At 30.8% G+C, this 20805-nt stretch overlaps 2 protein-coding genes and 2 long non-coding RNA genes across 10 annotated transcripts; 1 reads left to right on the forward strand and 3 right to left on the reverse strand.

Annotated features, from left to right (window-relative positions):
* Positions 1-3416: 3416 nt before the first annotated feature.
* LOC128290440 (uncharacterized) lies at positions 3417-4279 on the reverse strand. Its single transcript, XR_008280290.1, has 2 exons — positions 4162-4279; positions 3417-3627 (listed from the first exon to the last, which is right to left on the reverse strand). It is a non-coding gene; the product is annotated as an uncharacterized LOC128290440 (long non-coding RNA).
* A 5087-nt stretch (positions 4280-9366) lies between these two features.
* LOC128290497 (uncharacterized) lies at positions 9367-13019 on the reverse strand. 2 transcript variants are annotated; one of them, XR_008280357.1, is made up of 3 exons: positions 12826-13019; positions 11679-11713; positions 9367-9583 (listed from the first exon to the last, which is right to left on the reverse strand). It is a non-coding gene; the product is annotated as an uncharacterized LOC128290497 (long non-coding RNA). The 2 variants fall into 2 exon arrangements; XR_008280356.1 differs by lacking the exon at positions 11679-11713.
* Positions 13020-13666: 647 nt separating this feature from the next.
* On the forward strand, positions 13667-17112 carry LOC108476260 (thioredoxin O1, mitochondrial-like). The gene is made up of 6 exons (XM_017778414.2): positions 13667-14016; positions 14130-14246; positions 14337-14416; positions 15226-15270; positions 15751-15848; positions 16618-17112. Exons 1-6 carry the CDS (start codon positions 13767-13769, stop codon positions 16685-16687), a joined length of 660 nt encoding a protein of 219 aa, XP_017633903.1. The 5' UTR covers positions 13667-13766; the 3' UTR covers positions 16688-17112.
* A 321-nt stretch (positions 17113-17433) lies between these two features.
* On the reverse strand, positions 17434-20599 carry LOC108476261 (OVARIAN TUMOR DOMAIN-containing deubiquitinating enzyme 4-like). 6 transcript variants are annotated; one of them, XM_017778418.2, is made up of 6 exons: positions 20375-20599; positions 19753-19865; positions 18867-18907; positions 18492-18590; positions 18260-18401; positions 17434-17685 (listed from the first exon to the last, which is right to left on the reverse strand). In XM_017778418.2, exons 1-6 carry the CDS (start codon positions 20421-20423, stop codon positions 17635-17637), a joined length of 495 nt encoding a protein of 164 aa, XP_017633907.1. In that variant the 5' UTR covers positions 20424-20599; the 3' UTR covers positions 17434-17634. The 6 variants fall into 6 exon arrangements, with proteins under 6 accessions (XP_017633907.1, XP_017633909.2, XP_017633906.1 ...); XM_017778420.2 differs by having other exon boundaries at positions 18325-18401; positions 19753-19874; positions 20375-20598; XM_017778417.2 differs by having other exon boundaries at positions 19753-19874; positions 20375-20597.
* Between the last annotated feature and the right edge of the window lie 206 nt (positions 20600-20805).

The raw sequence follows: 20805 nt of genomic DNA on the forward strand, positions 1-20805 counted from the left end.
CCCTAAACCTTTAATAGTTTTGAAAATTAGTCATTGGGCTAGATAGATTAAGCTACAACGATCCCGAAAACTTAAAAATCATTAAAAACGGGACAAATTTCACTTACATGCAAGAGATGTATCTAGCCAAACCTAGCAAGCTTCCATGGAGGTTTTTTTCTTTTAGTTTTCGATGGAAGAAGAGGACACAAAAGATGATATCTATTGTTTCATTAATTTACATTAACATATTTATTAATTTACTAAATTAACCTTATTAATTAACCTTAAAATCACTCAATGTTAGGTCCATAAATGTCAATTAATAATAATGGTTTATTTACCATCTAAGTCCTTTCACTTTAAAGTTCTATAGCTAATTGATACCTTTAGCTAATAGAACTCTACTTTTGCACATTTTATGATTTAGTCCTTTTCACATAATTCAGCATGCAAACATTAAAATTTCTTAACGAAATTTTTCTACAACCCTACTAACATACCGTGGACATTAAAATAATAATAAAATAAATATTTATTCATTGAATTTATGGTTCCAAATCCACTGTTCCAATTTCACTAAAAACGAGCTATTACAACCCTATTACTTAGCGAAAGATTTATTTTCTCTGTGCACAAGCTTAGGTAATCTTCCAGAATTAAAGAAGTGGTTCCAGCATCTAATAAAATATTCTTCTTCTCAGCAAAGTTTGTAAAGTTCTCTTTTGATTAGTATATGGCATATACCTAAGGTTTAAGCTGATTTCATATTGAAAATGGTTGAATTTAGAATTTGGTTGCTTGCTGTTGTTTTGAAGTATCAATTTGGTGTATTTTAGTTTGAAAGTAGTTGACATGTTGTTGTTTTTGTTGTAATTGGAATGTAAATTATTACTACAGGTCACTCAAACTTGTACCATGCTGATTTTTATGGAAACAATGTGTCATGTCATGACGATATATTCCCAACATTGCGATGAGGAGTAGCCCTAGATTCACATTGCAACGACGTATATTCAAGGTCATGATGAGACCTACTCTGTATGTTGCGTCGTGAAGAGAAACCTCCCGTAACACCCTAGAATTTCAGAAATATTAATTAAAAGTATTTAGGATAAATGATAAATTTATTAAGGAGGATTTTAAGTCAAATAATAGTGGAAGAGATAAAAATAGGCATTAAGAAATAAGTATGATAAGTAAATTATCTATAAATGAAAATTTTGTAAAAGTATAAAGGCTAAAGGGCAATTTAACTATAAAAGAAAAATAATGGAAAATTTATTGATCATTATATGTAAAAATAATACTGAAAATAAATTGGTATTTATAAATTTTAAATTAAGGAATAGATTAAATCATAAGAGAATAAAATTAAAAAGGCTAAATGTGAAATTTTGCCATTATGTAGAAAGGGACATAAAATAGAATTAAATGACAAATTTGCTCTTAAGAGTAAAATATAAAAAGATATTTTCAAGGGCATTTTAGTCATTACACTTTAAGAGAATTTTTTATATTTAATTAAAAATATTTTAATGAAATTAAATAGGGAAATTGATTTAAAGCCAGGTGGTTAAGTTTTAACCATTTATTTTATAAATAAATAAATACATAGGAAAATTAAAGAGAAATCCAAAAAAAGGAAAAATATTATATATATAAGTGACATGAAACCGTGATGAGGAGGATGGATTTTCCATTTTATTCAATTTGGTCTTTTTCTAATTTTAGCCTATTTCTAACTTAACAATCTTTGAAATTTTCATGAAATTAAAGTGAGATTTCACACCTAATTTTAATTCAAGAGTGTCCTTACATATAAAACCAACCATGGAGGCTTGAAGATGAAAATAGAAGTGTGAGAAAGCATGAGTACGTGAAGAAATTAGTCAAGAAATTAAGGTGAGTTGTTTAAATTATTATTTTATATTTATTTGATTGTATAATTTGATGTGGAATTGTAAGAATTAAGTGTATATAATTATTTTCTATGTTCAAAGTGATGAAAGTATTATGTTTATGTATGAAGTGAATGGTGAATGATTTTAGGAATAATTGGATGGATGATTTTAAGTGAATAACTAAAAGAAAATAAGTGTGAGTGGTTTAATTATGAAAATTTTAGTTTAAAATTATTACTTTGAATGATGGATTGTGTATGTGATGTTGAAAGTGATAAATATTGATTGTGAATATTGTTTGGATAAGTAAATTGAAAAAAATCATTTGTTAAGTGATTAATTTGATAAAAAAATTAAAGTAAGGATTAAATTGTAAATTTGGAAAAATTATAATATCAAGGATTTGAATACAGAGATTAAATTTTGGGTTTTTTTATAATAATACTATAAGAATACGATATTTAAAGTATTGAAATATTGTACTTAAATTAGCAAATTTTAAATTAAAAGGACTAAATTGAGAAATTTCTAAAAGTTCAAAATTTGAAGTGTTGAAATGTGGAAATATGAAATTTTAATATCTTTATTTTTATGTATGGTTTTTATTTAAAAAATCAGGAAAGAAAACATTATGTGATAAGAATTGATTATATAGGGACTAAATTGTAAAGATTTTTAAATCTAGAAATTTGAGAAAAGGACTGACTTATAAAATCTGGGAATTCTAGGTTTCTTTTGGAAGAAACATATTCTGTTTTCAAGGACTAAAGTCATAAAATAGTAAAAATTGAACTTCAGGGATTAAATTATAAAAACTAAAAATTGAAATTTTATGAATTGTTTTGTAAAATCTGTAATATTGAAAAATAGGGTTGTTTAGTAAATTCTGTAAAAGTATAGGAGTGGAAATGAGCAAATAAATTATATAAGTATTTAAATGGAATATTTGAGAATTTATTGAATTAAGTGTAATAAAGTAGAAAATTATTGAGTAAAAATAAAATAAACGAAACTTGAATTTGTAAGATTAGTTATATTAAAGCAAAGAGATTTATATTATGAAGTATACGTTAAAAGAGAAATATCGCTTAAAGTAGATTAAGTTAACAAAGGAAAAGTAAAGTATAATATATTAAGTTAAGAACTGATTAAGTTGAAAAGAAATTAAACTAATATGATAAAATAAAATTATGGCGCAAAAGGCAAGTGATTCCGATACATGAAGAATTCAAAGCTAAAAATGATTAGTAATGTAACACCCCAAACCCGGTCTAAACGTTAAGGCCGTATCTAGAGTGCTAACATAAAATGATTGGAAATTTAGCTTTCAGAAACGTTGAAAACAGCACAAATTTCGTTATTAAAGAAAACTCCAATTCAGTAGAAATTATTCTTAGTTAGCATTTTAGTTGAATCCATGTTCAATTATGTTTTCTAAAAATAAGTTACTTTGCAGTGTAAATTCTAAGACTATTATATTTTAGAAAATCAGGTTTGATTCCTTGAAATCGATTGTTTTCAAGAAAGCAGACATTTTCAATAAATTGTTTTATCAATATCACACGAAAAAAATCCAAAATAAAATCCAAAACCAAAAAATAGCCCCAAATATCCAGAGAGTAAAAAATTCACAAAACTCTCAAACCAGAATTTTGAATAAGTCAAATTTAAATAAATTGAGTTTACGAATATGTGGATATAACTGAGCTCATGTCGCACCGACCCGCCTAAGTCTGGAGGTTACCTGAAAGTGACAAACAAACAGAAAGTGAGTTTTCATAACTTAGTGTGTAACTTAAAAGAAAACAGAATCACAGATTTAATTTCAGATTAGTTACAAAACAGAACAGATATAGACGAACATCTCATATAGAATCATAATAATATGCAATTTACAATCCTACCCCCGTCTGCTACAAACCATCTCTGACCTTCCCAACACACCATATAGAGTATTTAAGACTCATCTAGCCCTACACATCACTGAGTGCCGGTATGACACTTTTCAGAATATACGCAACTATGCTGCTAGTATAATGGGCGTGATATCGCCTCACTCAGAACACTTCCTCTACATCATATATCCCACCCTAAATTCAGATATAAAAAAAAAACAGAAATCATGCATGACATTTTAGACACAGATCATGTATGTATTTAACATTACTCTCAGTTTAAACTATCATATGACAGCTCAGACACACTTGCAAATATCAGAATTTATACTAATCAGATGACCCAATTTCATGTTTCATAGTGTATTTAATCACATACTGACCCCATGGAAGGCCCATAGTTGATCAAGACGACGTGTACGACCCTAGGAAAAAATCCTGAGTTTTGGGCCCACACGACTCAAATTGCCTAGCCCATGTGGCCTACATGGCCCAAAATAGCCTAGACCATGTGTCACACACGGCCTAACACACGGTCTGTCACACGGCCGTGTGGCAATGACAGTGCCCAATTTTGATTTTCATCGTTCGTTGTTTTTTGGGTTTCTCGTTACACACTTGGTCTAGATTCGATACGAGGGCTCCCACGAGATAACCAGAACCTAAAGCACCAATTACAACACTAAATCAGTAACAAAACAAATGATTCATAGGAAAAAATTCCCGATTTTCCTAACAAAGATACCACTCGAACCCTTACCAACAACACCAAAAACAACAGTTCCAAATTCACAGAATTGCTCACCTCTGAATGAACAACGCTTCCCAAATCCTAACTCACCGAAGAATTAAATGCTTTTTGCACTTCTCCTAAACAAATCAACCAATTACAATGATTAACCAATATTTTTTTCACAGAAACTATTCTTATCGAAAAGAAATTCCCCAAATCGAAAAAGGACATATCAATCCACTTGCATACAACTACAATAACCTGCATGAAGAACAATAGCAAAGACAGGCAAGTGAACCACAAAGAAGAAAGAGTAGAAATTGAAAAAAAAAAACGTGAAATTGAGGGGAAGGAAAATTTTAAGGGAAATAAATTAAAATTAAAATTAAAATTAAAATTAATTTTTTTTAAAAAAACATTTGAATTTACTCCAAACTCAACCACTTAAACAACACACAACTAAAAACTTATTATCATACCACTCATAAAGGGACTCAAACCCCCAACCCACCATACACACTACACACCTTTAACCATTAAAACAAGTGCTAAATTATATGACAATATGTGACAAATCTTGTATACAAACTTTGGGTGGTTACAAGTAACCCTGTTCCAATACTATGAATGAGGTACTAATACATTTTTTTAAATCATAAATTCACTTTAAAATATTTTGGGAAAAGAATTTAGGATTCTTTAATTAAAATTTTAATAATATAGAATTTTAGAAAGGATTTGATATTATATGAAGCCTCAATAACATCAAGAGAAAAGCAACAATTAGAGATTGTAATCGAAAATTTTAATGTGACATTCTTTATTTGTATCTCTTAATAGGTTGGGTAAGGGATATTACATCCCCGATGTTAAAACGTCAATCTTGTATTTTAAACACTTTACAATTTGGTTCTTATTTGATCTCGGGTTAACTTTAGAATTTTTGTAAGCTAGTATAAAATTCAGAAATAACTTTATATCATATTATATGAATGTATTTTGAAATTTAATCATTAATAACGTAAATTAAACATAGTTTGATCATAGTTGCTTTGACAATGAATATGACACCTTACAGTTCAGATCTAGCGATTGAATTGGATATAGGGTGTTACACTTTCAGTATTTAAAATATACTAAAATGTTAAACAATTAATATAATAAAATGTATTTAATTTCCTAATTACTTTTTCTTAAAATATATTTACTATTTAAATAATAGCTTGGACTGAAATTAATATGGATTGTAAAAAACATATTTCAAACTTTAAACTTGTACCCTCACACATTATTCGGTGGTTAATGTAATAATTTAATGAAAGTTTTATTTATTACTCGAATTATAAAATAGTTGTAATTAAATAGTTGATTGTTTTAGAAAAAAATGTTGATTGTTTTAGAAAATAAAATGTTGATTACAAACTCCATTTATTTTCAGTGATTTATTTATTTTAATCATGTTGATATTTAAAAAAACAAATAATATGTTATGCATATCTTATTATTAAGTGGATGTCCATCAAGATTAAGATAAGTAATAGAGTTTTATTTCATTTATACTTTTAGGTCTATCAAGAAAATTATAAAATTCATCCTGTTAGAGAGAAAAAACGAAGGCATTATCAAAAGCAAGAATCAATCATGTGCCCCCTAAAAGGTATCATTGCATTCAAACCACTTAACTACTCCAACCTTTGAGCTATATGTGCCACGAAATTTATAAAAATATGTTCTTTGTATCAAAATAGATTTATTTAATTGAGGATTGAAGATCAAATTTATTCTTCAAGATTATAGACGATAATATGCAAAATTTTTCGGAAGTTTCTTTTATTTAATGCTTTATATTTGATTAATTTTTTAATTAGTTAATGCATGATTAATTATGATTTTTATTAACTTATTTTATTTCTATCTTTTTAAGGATGGTGAAAGTTTGATGTCAACATTTTATGGTTCTTGATTAAACAAATTTTAGATAGGTATGACGCTTCAACCATTCAATCACATCAAATTTTCATATATACTTTTACATCGTATGAGTAATATATTAATCAAATTCATACTTGGTGTGTTTCTAATTTTCTTACAATTTTCCTTTTGAGATTATATTTTGTTGGAAATATATGATCGAGTTAGATTTGATTTGCCCATAATGTAACAACCCAATTTTAGGCCTAGTCAGAATAGTAGTTTTGGGACCATGAATCTGATGTAGTAAAACTTGTCTTTATTATAATTTTATGGTCCACAGTTTTATGGAATGATTTCATGAGAATTTCGTTCGAAAATTTTGACGTTTGAGCACTCAATTTAGCAAAAAGGACTAAATTGTAAAAAGTGCAAAAGTTGAGTTCTCCATGCTAGAGGAGTCAAATTGCTATGAAATTTTAAATTGAAAGTCCCTAGATGGTGATTAGACCATTTTACTTTAATTTGGACAAAAATAGACATGAGGTAAGAGAATTTTAGTGTTTTAAGAAAAGGACATTTTGGTCATTTAGTAATTAAATGAATTAAAAGGCAAAAATCAAGCCAAAAACCTTGTCCATCTTCTCCCCCTTGTGCCAAAAATTAGAAGGAAGACATAGCTAGGGTTTGGCCAACTTTCAAGCTCAATTGTAAGTCCGTTCTTACCCCGTTTTTAATGCTCTTTACATTTTTGAAGTCGCTATCACTCGATCTACCTATTTCTACCACTAATTTGAGAAATGATTAAGGTCTAGGGTTTGAACCATGTTAGATATGTATGTATTTTGATGTCTAATGGTAGAAAATGTGTGTTTGGTGTATGATAAATAACTTCTACTAGGTGATTTTTTATGAAAATGTCAAAAGGACCAATTTGTAAAAAGGTTATATTATGTGAGATTAAATGAAAAATATGGACTGTTATAAGCATGAAAAAGGTTATGCTAGGCTTGGGTCTTGAAGAAATCAAATAGATTTCATTTTACAATCCTAGGGACCAAAATGTAAAAATGTCAAAGTTTAGGGGTAAAAATGTAATTTTTCCATAATATAATTTTTGGAATGAATTGAATAATTTGAATAATAAATGAGTTAAATTTTCTATTATAGATCAAGAGAAACGAGGTTCTGACCTAGATTGGAGAAAAACAAGGTGTTTGACGATTAGGTCCTATTTCTACTATTTTTGCACTGAGGTAAGTTCGTATGTAAATAACCCATTGTTTTATTTATGTTTTAAATGCTTTAATATTATATAAATTATGTTTGACTCTTTGGATGCAATTCGACAAAGTTTCGACAAATGAGAAATCTCGGTTGAACCTTAGGAATAGATAGGATACAAATGTCATGACATTAGGGTTATTTGAGATTTCGTGTAAGACCATATCTGAGATATGACATCGATATGAGACTTCGTGTAAGACCATAGCTGGGCTATTGGCATCGATATGAGATCCCATGTAAGACCATATCTGAGATATGGCATTGGTATGGTACTCTGTGTGTGTGTGATTTCCCAAGTATCCTTTAGTATTCCAAGTGGTTCAATGGGTAATCTAACGAGTATGTCAAAGATGAATTGTGTGCAAATCCAATTCAAGATGACTCAAGTATATATGTAAAACTCATACGTAATGAGCTCGATATATGATGAAACCTCGGTAAGGTTGTGATTGAGTAAGTTTGACTATGAGATTTGTAGTAACATTTATGTTAATTTACATTATGTTAATTGTATGTTAAATGTGTGTTTATGATGCTTATTATTTACATAGGAACTTACTAAGCTTTATAGCTTACTCTCATTTCTTTTCCCTTGTCTTATAGTGTCACCAAGCTAACTCGAGGATCAGAGACTGCCGGAGATCCGCTCACACTATCAACCAATCATTTTGGGTACCAATGAATTTGACATTTTGAGTTATGGCATGTACAGGGACTTGGTCATTTTGTTATGTGTCATATTTGATTTAGCCAAATGTGTTGGCTTATATTAGTTGATAATTCATTTTGTAAATGGCCATTGAAATTGGCTAATATTGGTTTAAGTATAAATGCATGTGATGATGTTTTTCATGGATGTGGGAATTTGCATGGTTTGAGTTGATAAGTATGTGATGTTTGTATATGATAAATGGTAGCATGTGAATGATGTGTGGATGTCTTGATTGTGGCTGATTTGGTTGAATGTATTTGCTTGGATTGGTGCTATGTTTTGTTGTGTAAGTGTGGGCATAAAAGGGTGACAAAATGGCTTGGTAAATAGCCTTGTTTTTGTCCACACGGGTAGACACACGGCTGTATGTCTAGGCCGTGTGTGACACAGGGTCAACCCTATGGGCATGTGAGCCAACCGTGTGTCCCCTGCACCTTAATTGTTACAAAATAGAATGCTCAGTATTGAGCACACGGGCAGAGACACGGACATGTGTTTAAGCCATGTGGACGGCATGACCTCGAACACGGACGTGTGCCCTGATCGTGTGAAGTCTGCACCTATTTTATGAAAAATTATAAAAATTAAATCGACCACATGGCCTAAGTACACGAGCTTGTGCCTTGGTCGTGTGACTTGATAAAATTTAGGAATGTTAATTGAGGAAAAAAACAAAAGATTGATATGTTTAGACAACTCAGCATGAGTAAGTGATATGAAGGCATATATGCCAAAATAGTTCTTTCCCTTTCTTTTAAGGTGCAAATTGCAATTTATTTTATATTTGCCCTTGGCCTTTACATCTATCTTTTATATTTTCCCTTAGCCTTTACATCTATCTCATCATCTTGATGAAATATCTTAGGGATTCTCATTACTTATATCAATCCTCATAAATGGTAAAACAGATCTTTTATATAACGCCAAAGATCTTGCTTATCAATCTTCTTTTTCAAACTATCTTTGTTAGCAATATTATTTGATAGTTTATATTTAAAAAGTTGCATTATTCCTCCCAATAATTATGCAAATAACAGATTTATGCAAAACAATACCCAAAACAATACCCAATAATTATTGTACAAAACCTCTCTTGCCCAGCAGTATTTGCAACTTGATCCTTTTTTTATCAAGCTCTGTGGTCCTTATCTTGAAGTCAATTCTGCCAAAAAAAACACAACCTTATTAAACCACATGTCCCTTGTTGAAATAATAATATACCACTACACATTTAACACATAATGGTTCCAACTAAAAATGATAAGTTATCAACTACTACATTCAATACAATGTTATGACCATAAACAGAATATTAACTAAGTTTAAAGAGTTTCTTAAGAGGACTCGTTAGCAAGCCCGTCTTTAATATCTATTCACTCCAATCTAACAAAATATCAGCAGTAATAGAGTTTAGATTGTCCTTTTGTACAATTATTAGGTCCATCCTTCAAAGCTAAAGAGAATACATACACATACACACACAAAAAGAAAAAGAAAAACTGTTTGACATGGCAAATCCAGCAAAACTAGAAACATAGACATATAAAGAAAAAAAATGAAGTTTTATTGACATTGAAAGAGATGGAGTTGATATTATATGCTAATTATTATTCCAAGATCAAGGAACTCAAAGCCCTTGCCCAAAAAATAAGTTAAGGAATTAGTCATTTCTCAGATATAAGTTACTTAGCTAAACGTCTAAAAACAAAAATGAAACCATGAAAAGATAAAAAATGAAACAATGACAAGTTCCAAGAATTTGGATCTTAAAAATTACACTTAAATAATCTTCAAGACTGTGGAAATCGATAATCAAGACTGAAGGTCCAGGAACAACAGCTGATAAAGTATCATCAGTACCACAATTTCCACATAAACTTGCATTTGCATTATTAAAAATCTTGCTTCTAAGGTTACATACATAATATACATAATCTGACATTAATGAAAATCAATAAAAAGAAACCTTAATGGATGGCTGTCTAAAAGTGAATCACATTAAACAGAGTGTAGATGTCAACAATAAACAAGAACAACAAGATTGATAAGAAACTAAACTTCTAGAAATCAGTATGCAAGACATTCTGAAGCCTACCATTAGTTGATGTTATAGCTCATAGTATGGTCATATGAGAATATTAATGTAATACTTGATGAAAAACTATAATTCTAAAGATTTTATAAGCAACAGTTACCATTGACTACTTCAAAAAGAAGACAATTTCCAAAAAATGCATTAGAGAAACTCTTTATGGATAATGATCCCTTCTTAAAGAAAAAGTTATGTCTGCAAACTCATTGCTTAGTTCTATCATCCTCTTAAAAATACATTTTATTTCAATATTTTCAAAAAGATAGTGAAGGCTTTAACATGATCCTTCACCTTCCTATAGAAGGCAATAGAGGTGACCAATGAAACTGTCCAAAAATGTGCCCTATCAGTACTATTAAATTCCAAACTCCAACTAGTGTTTGCAAAAAAATGTTACGTTTCAGACTAAGAAAAGAATTGTTAACACAAGAATAGAAAAAGATAAAGGCACATCCAGAGAGGATTAGCAATCACAGAGACCACACACTATACCATACTGTTCATTCTTAATATGTCAGAATTTATACAAATGATTACTTAAAGATTCAAAAAAGGCGTCGAACGGATGATAATTTAAAATACCAGATTAAAAAAAAATTGATCTGAAGTTCCAACTACTGTAGTGTTGGTAAATTGCAAAAAATCGGATACCCATAACAAATTTTGATACCTCTCTATTCTAAATGTTAACAACGGGTTTTAGCTATACAACTTTCAGCAAGAAAAACAATTTGGACAATCAAAGATGACCATGAGAAGCATAAAACAATTCCTCAAGCTAACATGATGTTATACCAATTTGCAACTCAATAGCAATATGTAAAAGAGATCGCACTTGGTACAAGGATTAAAAGCATCAGAAATGACGGTGCCTACTAAAATGCTTTCAATGTTGCTAAAATGTGGAACTTCCAAACGCCAATGGAAAAAGAAAATAAGGAAAAGACAAAATAGGAATGCTATTGCAAAGCAAATTACTTGAATGGGTTCTTTTCAAACATTTTTACCTCATTAGCATCAAGTTCTCTTAGGAAACAACTAAACATCCTATCATTAGCACCACATAACCAAAGTTACAAGAATACCCACTAATTTGAAAGCATTCAATAAAAGAAATCTTTCGATGACATTACATAAATCCCAACATTTGTAAAGTTTTGCTCACCTCCACCTTAGCATAAGTAGTCAAAGCCTCAAAAACTGGGAGACATCCACCAAATACAAGAAGAAAAAGAGTGTAAGGATATATCATTCCATGCATTTCACGAAGAATATCCATGTTCATTTCTTCTAAAATAATAACAATCTGGGCCAAATACCTTACATATACTTTCTCACACCATCATAAGAACTTGAAGAGAAATTCCCAACAAATATAATTAGCCTAAAATAACTTGAATTAACCATTACTTCACTTCCTATAATCTAAAAAAAACATAAATTTCTAAACATCAATATAAAATGCCTACAAAAAATCAATTCCATCGTTACCTAAAAAAAATACAGTTGACTGTAAGCCAACTTCCTATGAAACCAAAACCAATGACTGAGTGAAATTAACATAACTTGCTTAATACCCAGATGAACAAATACAAAATTGAAGATTAATAAATAACCGTAGCACCAAATGAACTAACATTTGCAGAGATCAAATGAAAAATATTCATTAAGAAAAGGGTTATAGGGGGAAAAATACCAAACCTGGAATGGGAGATAAGAAGCTGAAAATATGCATAAGGCAGCCATCATCAAGGTTATTTATAAGAGTTGAAGAAGGAGAAGAAGACGTAATCTTTCTGGACTTTCTCTTCTCTAGCTCTTCCACCTTTATGGTCGGCCTTTGCCTTACGAAAATAATTTTTTTTCTAAGATATTAACTATGGTATGCAATGAACAATAAATCGACACGACAGTCAGACACAAGTTAGTACTTCGGTTGGTTCTTTGAGTTGAGTTGAACTGCTTAATTAAACCCAATCGGGATTTATAGGTCAAAATTTGGACAAAGATTTCAGGGTCTTAAACCTAACTTTTTTTAAAACTGCTTAGTCTAGCTAACATCAAATTCATAAGTTTGATACTCATTACCAGGCGACATTAGTCAATCAAGAACCAAAAAAAAAAAAACAACAACCGATGCCTTTAGTTTCATAAGCCAAGGAAACAAAGAAATATATCAGAGACCCATAACAAATTTTGACAATCAAAGAGGACTATGAGAAGAGCTATGAAGTTTTATACAAGAAGAGTTATAAAGTTATGAGGAAGGAGAAATAGAAAACAGGAGCTTATCATAAAAAAAGAAAACGTACCAGAGATGAAGATGAAGGGCGAACGTGCTGTTGATTTGGGGAAAAATGTTGGAAGAAATCTGGAGCAAGGGAGAAGAAAGCAGACTATTTTGGGGATAAATTTTACGCGTGTGGTGTTGAATAGCAATTCAGAGCCTCACCCCAGAACACCTATTACAGCATCTGAGGGAATATGAGTGTAATAACAAAGCTGTGGAATCAAGTAAATAATGAACTAAACGGTGTAATAGCAAAAAATTACTGTAGCGCGCGGAATTGGGCAGGAATGGAATAGCGATTCCATCCAACCAAACATGCTCTAATAGTTTGAAGAATTAATCAATAAGGATAAAACTCAAAATTAACTTTGGTTTAAAGTAAAACTTTATTTATTAATTTTAATTTGGAGTAATTTTATATATAAAATTATCGATATAGTGCCAATTTAAGTTTGCATATTACATACACAAATAATTATGTTAATCCAATATAAAAATAAATTGATGTAGTTATTTATTTAAATGTATACAATTGAATTAAAATTAAATGTTCATGTATACATTTGAACCATAATCAAATTTTCATGTGTATAATTGCACCAAATCAAAGTTTAAGTATTAAATTATACATTCGATCAAAATTCATGTATAATTTTAAAATTTATCCCTAATTATTATGTTTTGAAATTTAAGAACCAATTTAAAAATTGGTCTATAGTTTAAGGATGTTCAGTACAATCAACTCAATTTTAAACTGTTCAAATTTTATATGGGCCTTGAAAAAGCCTAAACCAGGCCCTTGTAACTCGGTAGCCCAACTCAGTTACACCCTACAAGTAGGGCTGCAAAAATGGCGGAAACCAAGGCACATAATTTAGTCCTTTAAAGCTGGAAGCCGCACTTCTATTATTTTACAACCTACAAACCGAAGAGTAAGTAACCCAGATTCTGAGAAAGGCAAAAATGAGAGGGAAATCAATTCTCCGCCCATTTCTTACCCGTCGAGCTTTCAGTGGCCGCTCTGTTTCTTCTTCTTCTTCTCGGATTCTTTTAAATCAGAGTTACTTAATGTCAACCCCCCAGACAAATTCTTCAATCCCTAAAACCCCATTTCCAGTTTGGACCCCTGAAAAAATTAATCTCTCCCGATACTTCTCGGACTCTTCTCCTGATTTTTTCAAACCATCCTTCATGGAAACCGAACCGGTGCCGGGTAAATTCTATTCTTCATTTTCTATTTGTTAAAGTGTTTTTCTTTGAACATCGAAAAAGAAGAGGTTTTTTTTTTTTTTTTAAATACACATAAATTTGGTTCTTTAATTTCAGTTCCAGAGAATGTTGTCCCCGTTAAGTCAGAAGAAGAGTTTGATGCTGCACTTAGCAAAACTAAAGACGAATCTGTGCCGGCTGTTTTCTATTTCACTGCTACATGGTGTGCTCCATGTAAGTTTTTCTAACTTCTTCTTTCGAGTTTCTGATATCAAAGGCACTGGCTGTGTTTCACTATATTTGTTCTGTTCCATCTATATGTAGGCCGATTCATCGGTCCTGTCATGGACGAGTTGGCTCGGAGAACTCCTGAAGTAACAGTTTATAAGATGGATATCGATGAGGTCTAAATGATTTTTTATTGAATTTATTACCTTCATAATTTACTGGTTGTGGTATATATTTTTAACAAAGGAACTTTAAACCAGAATGGTAATGTATTGTCAGGTCTAGATTTAGGTATTTCTTCCATAAGTTTTGAATTGCAAATATCTCCATTGAAGGGTCCAGTATGTATTATTTATGAATAATTCATTTTGAATTGCCTTCTTGGTGGTAAAGTGAATCTATTTATGATGATTTGTACAAGGATTTGTTATGGAAAGGCAATAAACTTAGTATGATTCTATTTCGTGTTTGAGATTGAAATGTTTGATAATACAAGGGCATATGATGTAGAGTTTGTTGTTAAACTTTCTTTGAAATAAGTTATTACTATCTTTTCAAGTCATTTTATTTGCTCATGTAAGTTCTGCAAAACTGTACCTGAGAAAATTTTTGAAATGTTTATTATTGCATTCATTCTTATTGATTTAATATTTTCTTGCTATGTCGAGCCATTTCTTATTTTTGTTTCATGAAGTACATGTTTCGGACACCTATGCCTGCCTCAGACTAATTCATGGGTACTAGGATATGATGCTTCAAGAACCATCCAAAATCCAAATACATGGAAAAACTTAGAAAGAAATGAACATACCTGTGCCATACATATATGTGTCCGAAACTCATCTGAGTCTGAGTAACAGTTTTATTGGGCTTTATTAATTTTAAATAGAAGCTAAACTCTTACCTCTTTTAGCTTTTGCATTTCAGAAACACTTTCTGACAATATGTTTTATATACGGGAATTAATGTTGTCAACATGTTGCAGGAAGGCCTTGCAAGAAAACTGAAAGAGCTAAATATTACAGCTGTGGTAAATGACATTTCTTTTAACTATTGGTTATTCAATACTTGAACTGCAAACCAGGCATTTGCTACCATTTATATATGGTGGCAAACATTTTTTGCTGTTACTCTCTTCTCTTGAATGATGAGAAACCAGTTAAGCATGATTTTTATATCTAGTTTTAGATTGAAATCTTAGTTTTGGGTTTTTAGTAATTTAAATTGGTTATGCTTGATATGATACTTATATAACATGTCTATGTGCAGTATAATTTTTGGTATAACAGTGGTCAATGTCAATTATAAGTTTCATTTTGATAACTTTTTGAAGTATTTTGGAATCTCAATTACCAAACTAGATTTTAAGTGCTTGTTATGTCTGCCATTGCAATTTTATTGTTAAAATAAGATAATTTTAGCTTGGCATATTAAGTTTCCAAGAGTCTTTTCCATGCTTTGTATGAACAGATTCTTTGTTCCATCACTAAATCTTCATCTTTGGATACAGCCAACTGTTCAATACTTTAAAGAAGGCAAACAGGAGGTAGAAGTTGTTGGTGGTGATGCTACACGCATAATTCAAACAATGAAGAAACTTTACAACATGTAATAATTCTTCCTCTCTACTTGCTTCTTTTGCTGCTTTCTTGAACACGAACTTATGCAGTTGATTTATATTAGATAATTAAAATGTTAGGTATAATGTTTACTAAATTATCCAGTTTCCATATTTTTTTTAAACTTAATATGTTTTTGTTCTGCCTTTTTTATTTGGTTAGTAGCTAAATAATGCTGCTCCGGCTCTTCATTTTTTCTTGAAGCATCTGTGTCTGACATCCATGTCTTGATGCATGTCCGGACATTGGTCTGGGGAGTGTAGTGATATGATCTTCCCTAAGCACTCCAAATATATGGAACTTTTTAAAAAAATTGAAATCACCTATGTCACTTACATCAGAATCCGAGTAACATAGATTAATATAACTGGAAGCCTTTTGAGAGTGTATTATTTTTTTATTCTAAGTGCATGCTGTTGTACATTTTATGCCAGTGCAAAAGATATTTGCATGTTTAGAAGATAAGGTCACAATTACGCTTTTTTGACCTTATCTCTGCCTTTATTAGTTCAGTTAAAGTATTTTCTCTGAACCTGTTCTTGTGTAGATTCTGAAGTAGAAATATTTTTAAATTTAGCCACTTGGTATGCATGGATCAACTTTATACAATAGTATATTATCTTTATCAAAACTTGTTTTATGCAGTTGATTTTGTTTTGGAGATGATGTTGACTGTGGCTTGAATGCCAAGAGGAAGCATAAATGCAGTCTGTTTTATGATATGGTTAGTTTCTGACCTCCATTGTTTTGTTTTCCAGGAGGGATCCGAAGACAGATGATTCAAAGCAAGATGCTACTTCAGGGGAAGAGGTAAACGAAAAAAACTGATGCTTGATGATGATTACGGAGCCTTCCCCAAGCTATCAAAGAAGGGAAATAAAGGGTCTTAGGATTTCCTTATGTGAAGCTGACTGTAAGACTTGGTTTCGGAGAGTAGTCTTCTCTCATCATTCTCACTATAGGTGAGCTTTACATATCGAGCACAGAGCTTGGTTGATTAAAATTATAACTTTAGGAGGAAAGTTAGGATCTTTTTATGGAATGTGCAGTTTGATTTGGCAATTTCTAAAATTCTACAACGTAGACAATTTTTAAGGTAATGTGCAGGTTGATTTGGCATAGGAGTTGCCTTTCAAATTTGGGATTTCAATTTTTTTTTTTTGAGAGGGGGGGTGTGTAGATGCGACTATTGTCTTGGCAAAGTTATTTGAGTTCGATTAAAAAACTTGAATTCAATTCAGTCATTACTTCAATTCTTTTGAGTATCTTAATACACTATTGAGCTCTCGTGATATAAATCAAACAAGGAGTTCAAACTTGAGCATGAAAATGAGCTTAATTGAGCTAAAATTGGAGCTGAGCTTGAGTTTCTATTATAGTATTTGGCCAAGTGTAACTGAGTTTGGAGTCTTAAAAATCAAGTTGAGATTGAGCTTTTCATTGTTCAAATTTGGATCGATTCAATTACAGCCTTATTTCAAACCCTTAATGAAATTGATTACCCCATCTCTTTACACTTGAGAACATTATGTAAGAGGTTGTAAGGAGAAAAACCATAAACGCAACACGAAAAATTGGTGAGACATGGTTAAGTTACAAGCTTATAGAGACAAAATAATAATAATAATAAAATCCCAGGTTTTTGGAGGGTCTAGATTCATTAATCTAAACCACTTTTGCTGTCGAATTTACACAAGATGATTTCGAATGCATGAGCGGAAACTTCCTATAACTCTAGAACATATATCATCACACAGGCATTTACAGTAGAGTTCCTACGGCACCAGTTTGACCCTGCATTTACCCTCGGTCATCTTTTCTTCCACCTGCAAAAACCCAGCAAAAAGAGTTGTTCTTTTATTTTGTTAGAATCACCATAATTTCATGATGGTAAAAAGGGTAATCAATTTATGATACAAGAAAATAACACAAACAATAAATGAATATACTTAAAATCTATTTGTAAAATGAATTATTAAGGTTTCAAATTTTATATAAATATAAAATATTTTAAGCACAAGTATGATACTATATGAACATGACAGATATATGAATTTTAGCTATATTATTGATTAATTACAGCAGGATAAAGTAGCATACAAGGTTAAACAGTTGCAAAGCTAAATTACCAGGTATGATGACTTGTGCCTTCTAAATTAACTTGGATGTTCATGTCATAATTGTGATTATTGGGTCTGCTATATATTTCTAATTTTGGTGATCAGGTTCAGGTGTAGGATCTTTTATATTTATCAAGCACACACCAAAAGAAACACTCCTTATTACATTTTATGGCACTTGCAATGAACATATATATATATAACATATATATATACACACACACACTAGTGAAAAACAGGGAAATAAGGAATCTTACTGTTTAGAAGAGGCACTACTTACTGGACTCCTTAATACATCATAATGTCCATAACCATGATAGATGACTCTGATGGGGTTTTCCTTACCATACTCTTGACCATACTCTGACATAATTTTGAGACTTGCAGATTTCTTCTCCTTCATGTAAACTGTTATGGCGGTCCTGTTGATGAATTTTGATATGTGACATATAAATATAATTAAAACCACACCTTGAGAAACAAGAAAGCTAAATGAAAATTAGAAAACTCACTTGAGCACATGTGAGCACATGAGCAGCTCAGGCTCTCCTCCCCAAATATGAGGCTTCCGCATTTGCACTACATAGTTATCGAAATCACCCTCCACGAACCTATCAAATGCTTGTAATGTTTAGTGTTACAGAATTCAAAGGTCTTTGACCACCTTTATCTCTCAAGATATAGTTCTAAGGGTGTTCCTGATTAAGCGATTAAGGAGGGAAAGAGAAGAGTGAGAAAGTGGAAATAAAATGATTTTTAATGTGCTTGCTGAAAGGAAAAGTGAGAAAAAAACAATAAGAAATATGGGCAATTTTCATCTTAGTACATAAATCATTTCAAATTAGAATGGATCCATGATACCATGAATAGACTAAACAAAGACTTACCATTCTGTGTCTGCCCGCCTCTTGATGAATTCATCTGCAACCTGTCAAAACATGTGATGTTTATTGCTAAGGGAAAAAGGAAAATCAAAGTAATGCCAGCACAAAATGATGGGGTTTTTTTGGTTCTTGTTCTTTTTATTTTTTATTTAAAAAAAAAACGAAGAATTGACCTCAACACAATTTTTGAGTTCATCCATGAATTAAAATAAAATAAAAGAAGTCATTTCAGCTGACACAAAAACCAAATGATCTTGATTTAAACAAGTCAATGTTAATCTAATTTTTCGCTTTCTTCTAAAAAATATACGCGTTTGAGATGTAATGAGATATACTTACATGATCATCAAAACATATGACAAAACAAAACTGGAGTGTACTCAATATAAAATATATATTCATATGCTATTGTCATTAGCTTAATATAAAATAACTAAAGCTACATCTTAGAATCTAGAAATCTAAAATTCACATTTATATAATTAACTAGATTAATTGTGAAACGCTAGGTTTATTATTGTTATTATTTTATAAATTCAAGTTATAAAATGGGGAGAAAAATTAAATCAATAAGATTTGAACTGATGTGTTAAAAGGAATTTAACCCTATTTACTTATCGAAATCAATTATTAGTAACATAGGTTTGAAACTCTATAAAATCAATTACATGTAAATTATATCACCAACATGGATATAGATTATGATAAAGAATATGCATTTGTGTTAAATGGATATTCATATTCCACATTCACTCAAATCTACTAATACAGAAAACAACAAAACCTGTTATTTAAGAATCTAGGAAATTTTCCCAGAAATGGAATGAGGTGCTAGATTAATGGTGAAAATTATATATGAAAGAGGTGAACAAGAGAAAAAGTAATGTACTTTAGATCTAAGCTCATCTGCAAGAACTTTTTGAGATCTCTCAGTTGGAGATTGCTTCCCCGACCTCAACCAAGCGCCAAGAATTACCGAGCGGAACAAACATCTCCCATCACCTGGAATTCCTGCGTTTAACCATCTTATAAACTTAAATTTGATGCCAAATAAGCATATATTCCAGCCCATCATCAAATGTTTTGGAGCTCTAACAATATCAACAAGTTCATCAAGTTGAAAGGGGAAAAAACCCAGGAAAAAGACGGAAAAGGCAATATTATTACAATCGCGATAAAAAATGTAAACCCATCACCGACAATTCACACCATTTTAGGAAAATGATATGATCCAACTTAAAAACAAATTTACCAAGCAAAGTATCCAAACAGACTAATAAAATCGCAGTTTTTTGAAAGCAAAAAGTTGAATAAAAAATAAATACTAAATCGAAAACTGAGGTGGAATGCTACCAATCCAAATCTCCTGTTTAGGCATTCTTTTCTCTCTGTCTTTTTTTTTTTTTCTTTTTCTTTTTCTTCTAATCAAAATTAACAACAAATGTCTAAAACATAAGCCATTGATGAACACTTAGGTATTTTTCATCCAAAAAAAGGAAAAAAAAGTTTACCAATGAATAAAATTTGAGACGGAGCTTGAAAAGTTGAAAGCCAAAACATCAAATTTAACCGAATATTTTCAAGTTCGTGGTTCAATTTCCAATGTTAGTGAAACCAATTCCAATTCCAAACTTTTTTTTAAAATAATTATATTATTCAAATTCGAACCGATCATTTAATTTTTATATACCTGAAAAAAACCATATTTATATTAATTTTCTCGAAGGAGTAAAATAAGCTGATGATTAATTATACGAGCAAAGGAAATTTGAAATGTGGCCTTTTAGCATTTTGCCACGTTGTAACAACTATCAATGGTGGGGACTACTTAGTGATTATAACCGTTGACTATTGCTCCCGCTAAATTTTATAACCGCCGTTCGTTACCGCGACTAGCGTAATACTAAAAAAAATAAAACCCAAACACAGACATCAATTTTTT

The sequence above is a fragment of the Gossypium arboreum genome, chromosome 3 (assembly GCF_025698485.1).
Source record: "Gossypium arboreum isolate Shixiya-1 chromosome 3, ASM2569848v2, whole genome shotgun sequence".
Classification (NCBI taxonomy): domain Eukaryota; kingdom Viridiplantae; phylum Streptophyta; class Magnoliopsida; order Malvales; family Malvaceae; genus Gossypium; species Gossypium arboreum.